The sequence below is a fragment of the Dryas octopetala genome, chromosome 7 (assembly GCF_963921425.1).
Source record: "Dryas octopetala chromosome 7, drDryOcto1.1, whole genome shotgun sequence".
NCBI lineage: Eukaryota > Viridiplantae > Streptophyta > Magnoliopsida > Rosales > Rosaceae > Dryas > Dryas octopetala.
In genome coordinates, this window is record NC_141372.1 from 11,430,126 (window position 1) to 11,448,488 (window position 18,363).

The following is an 18,363-nucleotide window of genomic DNA, read 5'->3' on the forward strand; positions in this document are numbered from 1 at the left end:
TGAATTGTAAAAATCTGTTTAGCATACTAAAAAATTTTAATCGATTCGGTAAAAATCAAACCAAATGGTAGCCCTAAAATCTCATGTTTAATAGCTAGAAGACCAACACATGAGAATAATTTGTCTGTTCCTTGATAGGGACATGCTAGTGTCACACAGAGAGAAGAAGGAGAAGAGAAAGAGAGAAAGGGAGAGAGAGAGATGGGAGGATGGGGATACCACATGTGTCATGTAAATTCATCTCCCAACACATTAACTGAAATGACGATTTTACTCTCCCACATCAAATTTGGAAAGCCAAAACCTTTAAGTGATATTTTTTCATGATTAAAAAAAAAAAAAAAACTTACATTTTATTTACCGGTGCAATCAATTCATGTAAAATAATACGGGTGAATATTATAATACTGTACTCTATAAATATAAACTCGTGTTGATTACGTGATACTGATATACATAATAAATTTGGCTCTATTAAAAGGATGTCTTGATATACGAGATCAGCAAACTTATGTGGTATGTGATATGAACGGTTACACGGTTACACCCCAAAAATTTCGCAGCCACCGCATGGGTCTGGGTCTCCCGTCTACAATTTATTTTATTTAATTTAATTATAAGGTTTTGGGACTGAGAGTCTGAGACTGGTGGACCTTCCACTGGAGTTTGGCAACTTTGGGACGTTGGAGAAGGCCATTTGTGGCGTCCATTCGATCAGACAGACTTCTACGTCGAAATAGATTGGTAATGTAATTTCTTCTCCATAACTTAGCATTCTATTCATTTCTTTGTTTTTGATGATAATAGGCCCAACAACAGGACAGCCTGTATTGTGTATGTAATTTTTGGTCTGTCCTTTGTTTGTGAGGTTTGAGGAGTTGCGTCAGGCTGTCCTGTTCCCTTTTTTATCCCTTGCTTATGGGCTTTCCATGTCTAGTTGTTCACTGTTTGTCTTTAATGAAGCTTTTCTTGAACCAAAAAAAAAAAAAAAACATCTTTCACTTCTGCAACACTTATTTCTGTAAGCAATTTTTCATGGGTCATTGGTGCATTCTGTTTTGGAGATTATGCATATTTTTTGTGTTCTATGTTTGAAATTTGGGTTATGTTTTACTCAGGGAAGCCGAAACTAGAACTCAATGAACTACAATATCATAGCGAGTCTTGTAACTAAGCTAATTCCTGAGAGTTGAGACTGAAAGGGAAAAAGAATGTATACAAATACATGGCAGAAAGCATATTTTTTTTATTCAAGGTCCTGAAGTTTGATAAATGAAGTCCAAGTTTTTCTTGACCCAATTCAAAAGGAGTCCTCTGACTTCCAAAGCCACCTTAAAGAACATTAACAGAAGCATCTGAACTGATGTGGCACAATTGGACAAATTGTAATCATATATAAAAACTTTGAAAATCCTGGTTATTTTTATTTGGATGTTGGGTTGGCCCTCTTCTGCTCTCCTCCCACCCAGAAAATAGAGACCTTAGCAAAGGTAGGATTTGATCTCAACTCTCCTAATCTTAACTATTTTGGTTAGCTTTGGTTCTTATTTGTTTTATTTTATTGTCTTCCCTAAAGTTCTTCGGGTAAATGACTTAGGAGTTAGGACTAAATGCACTAGGTTATTGTTTCTTCTGCACGATATGGTCTGGTAGACCATATATTGAGGGATAATTGTACTCATATTGGAACAATTGGGTTAGTGATGATCTACTTCAACTTGTTTCAAGTCTCCCACAGAGCTTGAATACCGATCTTGGAACTGTACAAGGTTTTCATCATGTTGCCCAACCGCCAGTGATAACTCTAAATTCATGTTGTCATTTTGTTAGAGATCTCTAACTCCTTGTGGACGTGGAGGATAATACTTGATGCATAACTTTGTGTCGTGTTTCATTTGCTTTCTTCTCTTTGAAGTCACCTATTGTACCTTTAATCCAAAATTGAGATTTCTGAATAGTTTACTGCAGTTCAACAAATTCTCATATTGGCATTTTTGTTTTATTTTAAGGTCTTGCAGTGAAAATCTTGTGGAAGACTTGAGAGCATGAGTCAGAACAGTGACAAGAAAATTACCCATGTTCTTTTTTGTGGGCCACATTTCCCTGCTTCACAAATTTACACAAGAGAATATTTGAAAGAGTACCCCTTTGTCCAGGTTCCTTGATTTGCTGCATATTTTCTCTCTATTTGGGATCAGTGCCTAGCTTTGTCTTTCTTTTATTATATTTCAAACAGGAAACATGTCATGTTGATAGGATTCTTTGTTTTATAATATTATACCTGCCAATGACAGATGATTTGATTCGCTTATATTGTATACTGAAAGTATTCTGCTAATCTCATTATTTTAAAGAAGTGGTCACTGCATGAAGTGTTGTTGTCAATTATCCTTAGAAACTCTGCCAATGTGTTTTAATGAGGGCAATCTTAATTATTTGAATACTTTGCAGTTGTATAGATTCAATAGGTTTCATCTGTAAGGCCCCATAAACAATTATCAAAAAATTTTATTTTCAGAAGTTTAAGAAATGACGATATTAGATTTGTTTCTTTTGTTCTCTACCATATTCATGCACATGTGATATGGCATGCCAAAAATTCAGTTAAACAAACATATCTAATGGAAACTTTTCCTTGGCCTAGGATTTGTCAGGCTTAGGCACAAAACTTTATAAACGAATTTTCTGTCTTTGATGTGGGTTGCATACTTTCATTTGAACAAATTTTCTTTGTCTTTAAGTTGTTGGGAGCCAGTTCTTGAAAGGGTGAGCAAGGGAGAAAAATTAATTATGTCCTATTTAACTTTCGTTAATAACATGATTTCAATCACTTGCTCCGTGCTGGTGGTTAATACACCTGCCATTTCAATGGCCACTTTTGTTGCAAGTTCAATCTGTAAAGATTGAGTGCAACACATATTAAGTATTGAAAACTTATTAACAGTTTGATAATGCTGTTTAGGATGTCAATGGATGGGATATCTGCTTTTAATGGTCTCCCTTTAATAATTTTTTTCCTCATTTCCTTGTGTTTTCCCAGATCCCTGTATTTGCCAATGAATTACTGTAAGCTTATGATTGTTTTCTATTTTAAGAGAGTATGAGTCGTCCTCTCTCAAGCTCTCCAGCAAGCCTTCCTATTAGGTCCCATTGAGTATTTTGATTTTAATTATTGTAGGTAGATGATGTTCCCCTTGATGATGTACCTGATGTTATCCAGAACTACAATATCTGTATAGTGAAAAGCATGAAGTTAGATTCAAATGTTCTCTCTCGTGCAAAAGATATGAAGCTTATAATGCAGTATGGCGTTGGTTTGGAAGGTCGTTTTCATGTTTTTCAAATTGTTATAAATAGTGTGTTTGGGACATCTTATGTGCATTGTTTACAAATTGACTTTTTTTTTTAATGAAGGTGTGGACATTGATTCTGCGACTAATTTTGGTATCAAAGTCGCAAGGATTCCCAGTCATGTAACTGGGAATGCAGCCTCATGTGCCGAAATGGCCATTTATCTGATGTTGGGCCTTCTTCGAAAGCAAGTATGTTAATTTTAAACTAATATACGATCAACTTTTTTATCTTATTTTCTAATGCATTTTTTATATTGCAATTATTTCTAGTTATCATATTGTTGAATTTTCTTTGGGTCTACACCTTTCAATTTATGACCATCCAAGTGTCCTCACACTGATTTTTTCTTTTGAATTTGGTCATTTCATCACTTCTTTCTTATGAGAAACACAAAATTGTATTAATATGCAAAAAAAAAAAAAAAAAAAGTCCAGCTATAGTAGACAAGCTGTCACTGGAGCACATACAAAAGACCTTAACCAACCAGCTACCATAAACATCAAAATACAGTCCAAAAAATTCTCAAATAAATGGAGAGCAGCTGAACCAAGCTGGGGAAAACTTAAGAGACCGCCACCTTCCAATCCGCATCAATAAGAAAAAATGGTACCTCCTAACATTCCGATGAAATTGAGGCTCATAATGAATGGGATGGAGAACTGGTACAATTTTCTGTCAGTTTTGGAATGCTTTTGCTGGCTGTCAGGATTAAGGATTAACAAAGAAAAGTGCTCTCTTTGAAGAAGATAAAGTAAAGAGGCTTGCAGAGCTGCAAACTTCTGGAATCCAGTAGCGGAAAGGGCTTTAAAGCTGAAAAATAGTTTTTTTTTTTTTCTCAAGAGGAGGCAGGTTGACTTTAGTTCAGTCAGTTTCAGGAAGTATACCAACTTATTGTGTCTTTATTCAGGATTCCTTGTGAAGTGGCTAGAAAGATGGAGAGATTGATGAGGAGTTTCTTGTGGGACGGAGTGGAGGAGGGTAAAGGGACCATTTAATAAGATGGGAGGTGGTGTCTTAGCCTAAAGAGAAAGGGGGTTTGGTGTAGGCAACTTGATGGTGAGAAATAAGACCTTTCTTGGTGTGTGGCTGTGGAGATTCCCCTTGAAGGGAGGGGCATTATGACATGCAGTCATTAGTAGCAAATATGGAATTTCTGGATTTTGGGTGGGATGTTAAATCAGTCTTGAGAGACTCAAGTAGATGCTCATGGAGAGACATTTCCCGAGGCCTTGAGTGTTTCTTAGCTTGCCACAATTTGGATTTATGGCTGGAGGACAGACCCTTGCATGAGATGTTTCCTAGGCTCTTTTTTGGTGTCTATGTATCACAATGCAAATGTTTCTACATTTACTGATCCCACTAATTTTTTCTTACAACTAGGATTTCGGGTTCAGGAGGAATCTAAGAGAGTTTGAGGTGGGGAATTATCTATGTGGCTATTTCCTTCTAGGGATAATGCTGGAGAATGTGAGGCTATTTCCTTCCAGAGCTGATGCAAGAAATTGGAGGTGAGAAACTTCATGGGAGTTCTCATGCAAATCCTATTGTAACTTGCTGATTGATAATGAAGAGTTATCTTCTTTTCATCCTCTGGGCAGATATGGAAAGCAAAGGCTCCACCGAACATTAAGGTTTTGGCTTGGATTGAAGTGCATGGGAGGGCAAACACATGTGATTAATTTAACTGAGAAGGCCTAATGCGTGTTTGTCTCCTCATTGGTGCATCTTCTGTAAAGAGGAGGGAGATAGTGCGAACCATGTCTTTATTTGCCGTCCTTTGGCCTTGAACTTGTGGTGGAAATAATTTAGGGAGGTGAGTGTAAGTTGGGTTATTTCAGAAGAGTGTTATTCTTTTCTTAGTGAACAACATAAAGTGCTGGGTTCAGGGAAGAAAGTCAAGGTCCTATAGGGATGCATGATTTTAGCAGTTGTTTGGGTAATTTGGATGGGAAGAAATAAAAGGATTCTTGAAGATTACAATGTGGTGGATTGGAGAAACTATGGGAAAATGTCAGATTTTGGTCTGCTCTTTCGGCTTTGGTGATGGTGGGACTTAGGGAGATTTCCTTTTAAGGTATTTATTTAGACTGGAAGGCATCTGTTCGTTAGGGATTTGTGATGGTCCTGTGTTAGAGAATCGTACTGTTGTTTAGTTTTTGCTTCGTTTTGTTTGTCTAAGGTGGACTCCTAGTCCACAGCTTGTACCTTCTTTTTTTTAATAAAATCTTGTTTCGTCTCAAAAAGAGTTGAGATGGAAGTAAACATGCTTGCTCACAAAAGAAAAAAACAAAAAAATATGAAGATATTGTTGGAGGAAGTAGATTTTCTGTGGGAAAAAAAAAAAAAAAGATTTTTGGCATTTTTACAGGCTCCACTGTCTCAAAAATCATTTTATGGATATTCCCTTCTGTTTAATTCATCTTGATTTTTGTGAGTTATGAGCTACTAGTCATGTATTTATTGTAATAATTACAGCTTTTCTTGTAATTCATCTTTTATTTAATAACAGTTTATGTTTCTTGTCAAAAGTATGATTATTGAGTAATTCTTCTATTGAGTTTGGTTCTGATATTTTCTTGCCTGCTTGTTTTCTCTGTAATTCTATTCTAGAATGAGATGCAAATTGCTATAAAGCAGAGAAAGCTTGGAGACCCAATTGGTGAAACACTACTTGGAAAAACGGTTAGTCTCTCTCTCAGGGGCTTTCTGGCATAATTTTCCTAAAATGCAGCATTGCAGTTTATTGAGTTTTTATTTTTCTATTATTATTCTTCTAAGTATGCTCTCCTGCTTGAAGTGCAAACACTGCAGATTAAAAAGATCTGGGGATTTTATGTTTAATGACATCAACATTGCAAGGAAATTGAAGTGTGAATTGCATCAATAAAAAATTTAAAGTAACTCAATAAATATAAAACTTGAATTGAATTTATGTTTACTGCAGTTCTACTTTGTCTAATGACACACATTAGTTGCCTAGATGGAGACTTGGAGTAGTGAAAAAGGAAAAATACCATTGAACTGATAAGTCTGAAGTATTTACTGTCAGAAACACCACCAGACTTCTTTAAAATGAGTAATAAAAAGAACACTAAGATTTCTTTTCTTTTTTATAAGAACCAGATTGAAAAAATTCATGAAAGCTTTCACAATATTGCCCTTGATAACACCCCCAACAAGATTGAAAACAGCCACTAATCATCAGGCCTTGGAGCTTTTTTGCCACCCATGCCCTGCTGTACCTCATAAACGAAAATTGTGTGGACGTTCTAACCAGCTTGCTTCCACTAATCAATGGATGCAAAATTAAAACCATTCATTCTAGACTGCCACTCGCTGGTTTTGGTATAAAGTATTCTACAAAAATTAATAATCCCACCCCATACCAATAAATCATGAAAGACCTTCCCATTAACTGTCATCCACTTGGCATTGTGATATACAGTGCCCTTGACTTGAGATGACTTGAAACAATACTATTGCCTATATCAACTGTGAAACATAGAACAAAACAAAAGACACGCCTAGGATAGTAATTAAGGGTCGTTCTGATTAGCTTAATGGCTCGCTTGGATTCTATTAAATTATCTTGCATAAAAAATTAGTTAATAACAAGCTGCAAAAAAAAAATAAAGTAAAAAAAGTGGTCAGAAAAACAATTTGATTGCTGAAAAGTAATTGGAAAATCCAGTATTCCAGTTATTGGAAATCTTCAGCGATCTGGATTTTAATGATATCGGTGCTCCAGCTTTATCGACTGTTAATAAAATAAAAAAGCCTAATCTTTCTTGCTTCATTGTAATAAACATAATTTCATCATTGATAAATGATTAGAATATGCTATCATTCTGTAACTTTTCTGTAAGTCTTATGGTCAGCATTGTAATTTGTGAAAAAAAAAAAGTGTTGATTTACACATGTTGAAACTCATGACTGTTACTAAATGCTTTGATGTCCAGTTATGTTATCAGAAATGTTGCTGTTGTCTCATGTTCAAGACAGTTTTTAGAATTTGGATTTCTTTGTCAATGCATGCAGGTCTTCATTTTAGGATTTGGAAATATTGGAATTGACTTGGCAAAGCGCTTGAGACCATTTGGTGTGAAAATTATTGCTACAAAACGGAGTTGGGCCACACATTCACATTCTTGCCAAGCAAATGGTATGTAAGGATAGCTAGAACCCTGAATTTTGATAAAGCAAAACAAAAGGCCATATACATCACGGTCCATGTTGTATCTTCAGCATTTTCAGTTCAAAATGGTCCCGCTGATGATTTGGTTGATGAGAAGGGTGGCCATGAAGATATCCACAAGTTTGCAAGCAATGCAGACATTGTTGTTTGTTGCTTGTGTTTAAACAGTGAAACAGTAAGATCCTCAGTCAATTTTATACCATATGCTTCTGCAATGAATGATGACTTGTTCATGTTGCACCTACTCTAGCACTATATATAAATCTGTCCCAATATGGCAATATGAACATTCTGAAATAATTAAAGAACATAATGTTTAAAGCCAAATAATTAAAACCTTATGTTATTATAAATAAAGCTAAATGATTGACCTCCAAACATGAAGTCTAATAGAAAAACTAAATAAAGTACACTTAATTTTCATGCTTGTGCTAAATTATAATGCCTAAAATAAATACAAATTGTCTTTGTTGCATCTGTCATCATTTGATATGTTGAGCTAACCTTAATGCCCAATCTCCTTTTCCTCTTCTCTAAACCTCACATTTTTCTTTCTGTATTCTCTTAATCTCTCTTCTATCTCTTTCTCCATTCTTTATCTATTTCTCTCTCCTTCCCTAATATATTCCCTGTCATGCATCAACAACTTTATAAGATTTTTTATGCATTTTTCTTTCTATTATTTTTCTATAATATAATAGACATGGCTAAGTCTGTAATGTCCTGTATTTAATGGTTTAAGTTGTTTAACCTATATGACCCACATGTTGGTGTTGTCCCTTTTAACATGAAATTTATTGAGTTCTTTTATTTCTAGTTATGTAGATATCAAGAATTCATCCAAATTAGCTTTCATATAGTGGGACTGTATTGTGTCTGAGAGGCCAATCAACATAAACTCAATTCATCTGCCAAAGAGTCAGTGATGCTTAGTTGTCTGATTCCTACTTTTTTATATTTTGCCTTTCAGGTGGGCATTATAAACAAGTCATTTATATCTGCAATGAGAAAGGTTTGGTTTTAATGCACAGTAATTTGACGGAGAAGCATAATTTTGTTGGAATGACGAAATCATATTAGTAAATTTAAGTTTTTATCTGCAACCTCATTTTTCTGTTATTTCTTTTCTTGGTGTTTATCCTAATATTTTATTTTTTCTTATATTTTTGTGCTATGTCAGGGTGCCCTTCTCGTAAATATTGCGCGGGGGGGTCTCCTGGAGTATGAAGCTGTTTCATATTACCTTGAGTCTGGCCACTTGGGTGGCTTAGGCATTGATGTGGCTTGGAGTGAACCATTTGATCCTGATGATCCAATTTTGAAGTTCAATAATGTTCTGATCACACCTCATGTGGCAGGAGTTACAGAGTATTCTTACAGATCCATGTCCAAGGTAAGCACCCCCTAGCAAATACTGATGTAGGCCGTAGCAGAGTAGAAAATAGAAAAAGAACTAGAATAAGGAAAAGTTGTTTACAAGGATGGCCTATTCAGATAGGAAATTTAAAATTATAAAAAAAGAAAAGAAAGAAAATATAGGCTGAGAGAGAGAGAGAGATAGGATTCTTTGAGAGTCATAAAAAAGACCATAGAGAGCTATACAATTCTCCAATAGTCCAATGTGAGATAACATAACAAGGCCAACAATATGGCATAGACAATTCCCAACAATTATTAGTTAGTGTTTTGTACTGCTTTCCTGTTAGTACCATGTTTATGTGGATTGTGGTAGTCTCTTTGGATTGTGACCCTTATGCTTTTGTGGTGGCTGAACAAATACAGGTAGTTGGTGATGTTGCCATTCAACTTCATGAAGGGAAGCCTTTGACAGGAATTGAGTTTGTCAACTGATTCATTGGAGAGAACTGGTTGATTGTGAAACTAGATTGATTTGGACATCCGTGCAAGACCATTGTTACATGTATGTGTAAATGGAGGGATTTTATACATTAAACTTAAATTGATCGTCTTTTCTTGTGTTATGTAGTTGGAAACTCTGTAAGATGAGATGAAAAAGAGCCGTACCCCAAAATTTAATGAGGAAGTTACCTTATATGGAAATTTGGGATTCCTTAGACACTGTTCCTTCCTTGAAAACATCCCCCCTATGTAGTCGAATAATATTATTACAGATTTTTTTTTTTAGAGTATTTACATGGTTGTTTAGGTTAGCAAAAGTAAGAATAGAACGAGTGTAATTTGTTTGCTTGTTTAAAAAGTTCAGAAAAAAAAAAAAAAAAAAACAGTCACATACTATTGGGCTATATTGACTTGTAAGGATGAGACTAATTGTTTATTTATTGGGCTCTATGGACTTGTAAGGATGAGACTAGACCTAGGTAATCTTCAATATCGAGAAATTTTCTATGCATAATGTTCCTTCTTTAACTAAATCGCATATGTTTTATGATTTTTTTTCACCCTTTGATTTTAAACTTTGCAGGATTTAATTATTTAGGATATAAATCATCAAGACCTATTCCTTAATTTTAACTCTCATTTCTCAGTTAGAGTTTAGGTTTTACCTCCCAAGTTGTAGTTGTGGGCGTAGGATGAGATAAAGTCAATGAAGCGATATTAATAGAAACATCTCCAGTTCTCCACACTTCATTCTTCTTATACCACATGGTTTATCGAAGTTTAATAATAAATTAAAAGACTTGATGACACAACCAAAACATTTATTCAAACTACATGAAACTTCAATTCATAGATGAATCTATGCCCCTTACACTATGAAGGTATTTTGTAAGCTTTCTCCTTTTTCCTTTTCTTTTTTTTTTTTCTTGGGGTTGGGGGATTATGAATATGTCAAAATTCAAACGGCAATTCACGAATAAATTTAAAGCCAATCAATGAGAAAAATAATAACTTGAGAGACTTGAAATGACTGAATTGTCCATATAGTATATTCAATAAAATCCAGACTGTTCCAATAAAAAGTAACTAAAAGTCTAAAACTCCTGCTCGGCCATTTCAGCCTGTCTACAGCTTATTAATTTTGAGCAGCATAGCAGTTGCATAATGCATCAGTATTTGAAACATAAAAGGCCAAATGTATCTTTTATTTGAAAAATAAATAGTCTCAGCAGATGCTATTGTACACAATACCATATTGTCTGTCAATCAAACCTACCAGGACAGAAACCCCCAAAGAATGGTGTTGCAATGAAATAACACGTATCTCTCACCTTTTGTTTTTCTGTATTCTTTTTTCTGCTATTTTCTCTAGCTTATTTTAGATTTTCAGCAAGTCCAAGACGACGATCTCTTAATCACTGGCTTCATTTGCTTGTCCTCTTCCAGTGAAATCATCCCCAAGTGGGATGGATCCTCTAGCATCATCTTTGCAACCAGATACCCTGCTATTGACCATGTCTGGTACTTCCTTGCCTGTTTACCAATATATCTCCCGAGTTTCCCATCATAATATTCGGGCCACGAATCCTTTAGCAGACGACTCTCCGCTAGCTCAATTGCCTTTCTTGCAATTTGTGGCCGTCCCGTTTTAATGCAGGCGGCAGTTAGCATCCATAAAAGCACTGTACACATGATACAGAGAGATGTTAACAAACATTTGCAAACAATGTTCAGTGAAAAGAAACAATATAATCAAATAAATAAGTTCATAATTCCAAAAGTTAACATAATGTTTACAAGGAAAAAGAAGATATTAAACAAATAGAAACAAAAAGATAATGACAGTGGATGTCTAGCTGAGCGTGAAAAAGGAGGGAGAGAGGTAAAGATAACTATTTGGCCTGATTGGACGCCTCCTTTTAGCTAAAAGATTCGCCACTTGATTACCCGCTGAATGATACAGGATTATGTTCAATTATTACAAACATAACTGAGAATAAAAATGGACAGTAAAAAAAAAAAAACATTTATCACTATCTTATAAGTAAAAATTAAGTTATATAATGCATTAATGTGATGGGACAATTCAATCCAACCCTGGAACTGATAATAATATGAGCATACTAATACAGATAAATTGAAGGTGATATTTGAAAAGTATCCTTTTGCTTAGTGGTTAAAGAAACATAACCAATAAAATGGTAAGCACCCAAACCTAAACCCTAAGCCTTAGTCTGATTACTTGACCATGAAAGCTCAAATGAGCATATTCAAAAGAAACTGGTATTGAAACACAATTGAAAATCAAGCATCAAGAAATGCAATCAATGCTAGGAAAGGGAATCAAGTTTCTTGAAAGTAATCCTATGAGGATTCAACTAAGGGCCTGTTTGGTTCATTTGCAAAAACATTTTTCCACTATTAAAATCACAAAAACAGAAAACAGCGTGAAATATAAAGCCGATGTTTTCGCAACAATATTGAGAAACAAGCTCTTTTTGGGTAAATTTTAGAAAACAAGCTCAAAGAAGGAAAATATCAAACTAACTTTTTCAAATCAGATTTCAGTTCAGAAATTATAAAACTATTAAGAAAGAAAGAAAGAAAAGAAGCAATGCAGTAACTAGTGTTTCAGATGAATGCAATGACAAAGCATCGTCCCAATATCATTTCCTTCATGTAAAAGCGTATCAGAGGTTTACTAATGAAATAAGGTGCAGAAGTAAACAATCAAGGATAACTTACACACTTTGGTCAAGTACAAGAAAGACTTCAAATGCATCAAGATGTGAAAACAGCAGGGAAGGGAAAATGGCAGAGAGATATAAGTAGTAAAAGAGCATGATCAGCAATGATTGAACAACAATTATATGGTAGGGTCTTTGTCAATTTTCAATTATATGGAACTAGATAGGACTGAATGACAGAACAGCATAACCAAGATAGTTTGGATTACAGCTCAGTTCAGAACTTTAGGCAACAAACAATTTGTTCCCCATGATTTCTGAGGCTGTGTATGTGATATGAAAAATTCCATTGAAAACCAAGTGTACAGAACATAATTATCAATTCTATCAAGGAAAGTCAAATAATCAGTGTACAGAACATGGATTATGGTAACAACAACTTGGAAATTTCAGCATGTGGATAAGTCTGGACAATTCTCTCTGTAGAAATTAGAGCATCCAACCCAAAGTCAATTGGCAATGGGTGGAGAGCCCCAAGACCTTATAAATTGTAAGGCAAAGCTTTACTACCCTGACATGGGATGTTACTGACTTGGGATGTTACTCTCAACACTCACTTACCTCATTAAGTCAATTATGCTTTCATTTCAGTGCATTGTTCTTGTGGAAGTCAATAAAGATTGAATGTTCAAACAGACAAATGTTTCTACAAAATAGATTCTGGACCACTAAGCTCGTTTGAAATTTTCATCAGTAGTGCCTTTTGCATACAACTATTACTTTGTTTCCACCTTGGAAAACAAGAAGCCATAATCCATTATCCAAACAACAATGCAATACTGTGACTATCATAACCACAATAAATTCATTATCCAATCAAAAATGCAATAATGTTACCATCATTCATAACTACAGAAATTCATGTTGAATTTTAAATTGCAAACAGAGAAAAAACCTAGAAACTTCATAAGAGGGACAAACCTGGCCAAGACCCTCCATTATGGTAACTCCATCTGGTATTCTTGGGATCACAGCCAGTGACGAGTCGCCACTCATGACTTTCTATTGCTGGGTAGCATATTTTTAACGGCATTTCTCCAACCAACTCTTCCCAGCGAGATTCAATAAGATCCATTATAGCCATTGATTGCTCTGGGGTTGCAAGAGAAGATAGAATTGCAACACAGTTACCTAGAGCAAACCATCGGAAATCCATCCTTGCAGGACTGACATTGCCAATAAAGTAGCCACCACGGCTTGGCATAAAATCAAATACCCAGTCTGGGATGGAATCAGGAATGACATTGAACTTATTTACTGCAGTGTGTGAGTACTCTTCAGTCTTATAACGGTATATGTCATTTAGTTGTTGGAAATCAAGCCAGAAGTAACCTCGCATGTGGTAACTTAAGGCATGCAAACGCTTCACAATTCGCTCTATAAATTCTTTCCCCTCTGCATCAGGTTTTAGCAATGCCAAAGCACATCTCAATGCCATAAAAAAAAGGGCTTGAATTTCAATAGGATAACCATATATTCCCTGGGAAAAGAAAAAAAAAAACACATTAATTAATTACATGTAAAATAAGATATTAAATTTGTAATAAAAACAAGTGAAGTCATCAGGTAGACATGAAAACTTGAAATAAGCTACAAACCACATAAGTGAAAATTAACAGACAAGAATACATAAACGGTGGAATACAGTTACACAGCTCACTGACTATTTCTCTTCTGTTATTCCTTTTTTTTTTTTTTTCTCATCTTCTATAACTCCACTTGTTTTTATCAGTGTTAAGAAAAATGTAAGTATGCCGAAGAATTTGAAAGTACAGTATAAATATCAACCTAAGTATTTTGAAGCACACACAAATTACCCATGAAATATATATATAGGAGAATTCTCTAATCAGGGTGTCCTCATTTTAAGAAAAAGAAGGTGCCACATTGTGGGACAACTTCTGTAATGTGGTCCAATAACGTGAACAGTCTATTTTTTAGGTTTCCCTCACGGATCATCCCTGCAACAAATCAACGAAATCTAAAACCACCAAGCCATCTAATTGTCGTCAAAAAAATAGACAAACATAGTGTTGATAATAAACTTAGAACTGACCAATATGATAATCAAATAACTGAAAATTTCCTTTTTGGCTAATTTTTGTACGGATGATTCTTAACTGAAAACCTAAAATATAAACAATTTAGATCAATTGACCACATTGGATGGACTAATCATCTGTCTTTGGAAAGGATATGGGGTTCAAAGTTCTTGAACAGATTTTAGAGAATTCAAGTTGCAAAGCCCTTCTATCACTCCACAGCAGACTTAAAGAGAAATTTTCTGAGGTCAAAGAAAGGACAACTTTCCTATTTCAATTTCATTTAAGTTCCTCCTAAGATTAAGATTCCAGCCATTAGGAAAAGAGGAAGAAACTGAAACACTAGCAACTGACGCATTATCAGAAGAAGACAATCTATAAAGATGAAGAAACAAAATGCATAAAGGAGATTCCCCACCCAACTATCTTCCCAAAACCTCTCTCTCTCTCTATAAAGATGCATTACCAGAAGAAGACAGTCTATAAAGATGCAGAAACAAAATGCATAAAGGAGATTCCCCACCCAACTATCTTCCCAAAACCTCTCTCTCTCTCTCTCTCTCTCTCTCTCTCTCTCTCTCTCAATCCCACACAAGACAAATATGTTCAGAGAAGAATCAACTCCCCAGAAAATGCTTTTCCCAGGACTTCTACAACAACCCGTAACAACCACATGGAATCCCATTAGCATCAAGACCATATCTACTTCGAATGATAGCATACCACAAGAATTCCCATTCAAAAGAAAATCTCCACAACCACTTCCCCAAAAAAGTCACGTTCCTCTTAACCAAATTTCTAAACCCAAAACTTCCTTTACCCCTAGATTTTGTCACTAATTCTCATGTTCCTAGTATGTTTGAGCACTGATAAATTAAAAGCAACTTTAAGTCAATGTGAAAGTAGCAATCATTATTATCTTCAAATACAGAAAGCAAGAATATATCACTACCAAAGAAAATGATCCTACGGGCCTATAAGCAGATATCCTATTATGATGTGTTTACAGATGAGATTCTCCTCCATGCATAACAAATCTGTCATTGAGTGTTTACCACCAGACCACATATTGAAATTAAACCACACAACAAAAGCATAGTAACATACAATGATAAGGAAAGAGTCAGGAAACATTTTACAAAACTTTAAAATGGTTAGGGCCAGAAATAAGGTCAACCTGACTTCCACATCAACAGGAATGCTCATATGAAAGCTTTATGAACTTAAGGCTACTCAAGCTACTTATGTCAGTTAACAATTAAACTTCTTCTTGAAACAAGAGATGACTGTGATATTGAAATGCAACTTACCATTCTACGATCAATCATAGAGCATCCATCAGCACAAAGCAAAGTTGGGAATGTGTCAAAACCTTCTGACAGACATAGAGTCAATATAAGCCTCATTCCTTTTTGACAATCTTCCGTCTCTGCCAGAGATAAATCCCCTGTTGACTTTGTATATGCACGGAGCAGTATAATCCACCAGAAACCAGAGTCAACAGGAGCAACTCGTCCAATTGCACTCTCACCAAAATCTGCAATGATAGTATCTGACTTCCGGACAGGATCATGAAGAACTTTGAAGCTTGCCGGCATTGCACCTTCCCCAAGCTTGAACCGGTCTATTCTCTTTTCCCACCCTTGAAGCTGCAGGGTCTTCAAGAGAAAGTTCTTAACTATCTCAGGCTCGCCATTCATTAGGAAAGCCAGAGCACTTGGCACAAAATCTCGTACAAAAACCTAAACACGACAAGAATCATGTCAAGATTTAGTGCTCCCTTAACCCAAGACTTAAAACTTGTCATGTTTTAGAATTTTTTTAGACTTCCACCAAGTGTAAAAATTTTAGATTGTGAATCAAGCTTTTCATTTTAATAACCTTTTAAGTCTCCATAAATGGACCAAAGTTTCCAACGTGATTCATATTTTGAAACCATTACTCCGAAATTTTGAGGGCTCAAAACAGTGTATATGGTCATACGACATTGCACATCTCACACAAAGTTCAAATAAAAAAGCAGCCATCTTTCAAAATTGTGAAAACTTGACCTGATCATAGTTCAAAACTTCCTCAGAGGCATGATCGTACGCAGCAATGGTGCCCACCGGCTGGCTTCGAAAGAACACCAGAGACCGCCGGAGAGCTTCCCACGCCTCGGCAACCATCGGGTGGGGCTCGAAGGAGTTGCGAGTAGATGAAGCGGGAGTGTCGAAACCGGACCTCCCACCGGGCGAGTAGCTGCTGTCTAAGTGGTCCAAGCCGCTTCTTGAGAGGCCAATGGAGAGCTCGCTGAGTGACCTCTCGTCGAAGGACCTCTCCCTCTTGATGTTGAGCTTGGGCTTGTCGAGAAGGCGCGAGAGGTCGTAGTCATCCATGTCCGAGATGGAGCAATGGGAGCTCACATTTCGAAGTCCCATCTCTTTGTGCCCATCCATTGTTTCTTCTTCTTCTTCTTCTTCTTTTTCTTCTTCTTCTTGTTCAACGCTCTCAAATGGCTTCTTCTTCTTCTTCTTCGTCAACGCTCTCAAATGGCTTCTTCTTCTTCTTCTTCGTCAACGCTCTCAAATGGCTTCTTCTTCTTCCTTCTTCTTTCACCTCCCAACAACAGATCTGGACAACCCTGAAAACACGGACCCAACAATTCAGACAAACAAATAATTTCAGCACAAGTAATTAAGAAGTAAAAGATTAGGATAATAATATTCAATTTTTACAGCTAAATTAATTACTACGGTTACTAATTACAGTGAAAATATTTGAATAAAACCCAAAAAAAAAAATTTGAATAAAACAAAACAGGCAGAAAATATTCTTTTGAATTATTTTTTAACAATAGAAAGTTACAAAAAACACATTTATCATAGACAAACCAAGTGAGTTTCTCTGACAGATTAAGGAGCAAGCAGAGAAAATTGAACAAATGTATAAAGGCAGATCAAGATCGAGTGATCAACGCATTCACTCAGACGCTACAAACAAACAGCATTTCCAAAGAAAAATCGACGAATCCGTACACGAGAAACCAGATCTGAACGTTTTCAGCAAAAAACAAACAAGAAAAGCTGAAAAACAGAGAGAGAGAGAGTGTTGGAAGAGTTCAAGAGCTTGAACCTCAGAGAGAGATTGAATGGTTTGACGAAGAGGAGGAGGAGAGTCTCCGGCAGTGTGATCGTGCGGTCGCCGGCGGCTATTTCGCCGGGAATTGGTCGGCGATGAGACACTGAGTACTATAGAGGAGAGAAGACGAAGAAAAGAAAAAAAGAGCATTTCTACAACTCCTCCTATTTATAGGGAGAGCTGAAAGAGCAGAGGCAAGCAACGGACCGTTCCAACCCAAAACCTATTTTTCAGCTTTTTTATTTTTTTCATTTTTTTTTTTCCCAAACTGAAAGTACACTCTTTTTTTGGCCGGTCCAAACTAAAAAGTAAACTAACCAAACATCCAATGTAAGAGACAGAGAGTGTTTAGTTTACCGGATATAGGCGGTGAGAGCACGAGCCAAATGCTGACGTGGACAAACGACAGAGTTGCGAACTTGCGATGGCCGTCAGTGTCTGACCGAAACAATACATTGGAGTTTCCACTGGCACAAGCAGGCAGGCCCCAACTTCAACTTGTTTTATCCGTTGTTGGTTTTCGACTACTTGTACATACTTTAATTCAACGACACTGTGTCACACTTTTGTTTTCTTTATTTATTTTACCCAAATTTAATTTTGTCTTTTCACTCTTTTCCTTTGAGAAATTAATTTAAAGTAAATTAGTAAAAAATCATAAAAAATTATAATTTTCACTCATAAGTCTATGTAAAAAATTTATTTAAAGTAAAATTTTTTTCTGATCTCGTATGTAATCTCACAAGGTTATACCTTTTTTTTTTATAATGCAATATGTAAAGACTTACACTTTATTTTGTTATGATATAATATGTAACTACACATTATAATTTCGTAAAATTACACTTTATTTAATGATAAAATATTATTTTAAAATTTATGCATTTAAAGTTTATGTTTTAGGACTTTATATTCAGGGTTTTAGGACTTTAGTCCTAAATTCTAACCATAAATTCTAAACTTTCAAAAAAATTAAAAAAAAATTAAACTAAAACTTGAGTATGCTTGAATAGCTTAATTGGGTATGATTGAGTTTAAAAAGTAT

At 35.5% G+C, this 18,363-nt stretch overlaps 2 protein-coding genes across 4 annotated transcripts; one reads left to right on the forward strand and one right to left on the reverse strand.

Annotated features, from left to right (window-relative positions):
• Positions 1-508: 508 nt before the first annotated feature.
• LOC147279684 (D-isomer specific 2-hydroxyacid dehydrogenase family protein) lies at positions 509-9,610 on the forward strand. 3 transcript variants are annotated; one of them, XM_086250375.1, is made up of 10 exons: positions 509-744; positions 2,010-2,156; positions 3,179-3,323; positions 3,415-3,542; positions 5,965-6,036; positions 7,393-7,516; positions 7,600-7,724; positions 8,520-8,561; positions 8,730-8,942; positions 9,332-9,610. In XM_086250375.1, the coding sequence occupies exons 2-10, from the start codon at positions 2,046-2,048 to the stop codon at positions 9,398-9,400; spliced, it is 1,029 nt and encodes a 342-aa protein (XP_086106501.1). In that variant the 5' UTR covers positions 509-744; positions 2,010-2,045; the 3' UTR covers positions 9,401-9,610. The 3 variants fall into 3 exon arrangements, with proteins under 3 accessions (XP_086106501.1, XP_086106500.1, XP_086106502.1); XM_086250374.1 differs by having other exon boundaries at positions 2,019-2,156; XM_086250376.1 differs by lacking the exon at positions 509-744 and adding an exon at positions 1,335-1,490 and having other exon boundaries at positions 2,019-2,156.
• Positions 9,611-10,427: 817 nt separating this feature from the next.
• LOC147279685 (alkaline/neutral invertase CINV2) lies at positions 10,428-17,553 on the reverse strand. The gene is made up of 5 exons (XM_086249796.1): positions 17,313-17,553; positions 16,250-16,821; positions 15,509-15,940; positions 13,078-13,636; positions 10,428-11,091 (listed from the first exon to the last, which is right to left on the reverse strand). Exons 2-5 carry the CDS (start codon positions 16,634-16,636, stop codon positions 10,796-10,798), a joined length of 1,674 nt encoding a protein of 557 aa, XP_086105922.1. The 5' UTR covers positions 16,637-16,821; positions 17,313-17,553; the 3' UTR covers positions 10,428-10,795.
• Positions 17,554-18,363: the final 810 nt, after the last annotated feature.

Excerpts from the sequence above, each read along its gene's own strand:
- LOC147279684 (XM_086250375.1), top strand. The coding sequence starts at position 2,046 with ATGAGTCAGAACAGTGACAAGAAAATTACCCATGTTCTTTTTTGTGGG. Across the intron at positions 6,037-7,392 it reads AAACACTACTTGGAAAAACG|GTCTTCATTTTAGGATTTGG; the intron begins GTTAGTCTCTCT and ends CAATGCATGCAG. Across the intron at positions 8,562-8,729 it reads TTATATCTGCAATGAGAAAG|GGTGCCCTTCTCGTAAATAT; the intron begins GTTTGGTTTTAA and ends GTGCTATGTCAG.
- LOC147279685 (XM_086249796.1), bottom strand. The coding sequence starts at position 16,636 with ATGGATGGGCACAAAGAGATGGGACTTCGAAATGTGAGCTCCCATTGC. Across the intron at positions 15,941-16,249 it reads AAGTTTTGAACTATGATCAG|GTTTTTGTACGAGATTTTGT; the intron begins GTCAAGTTTTCA and ends TGTCGTGTTTAG. Across the intron at positions 13,637-15,508 it reads CTATGATTGATCGTAGAATG|GGAATATATGGTTATCCTAT; the intron begins GTAAGTTGCATT and ends TTCTTTTCCCAG.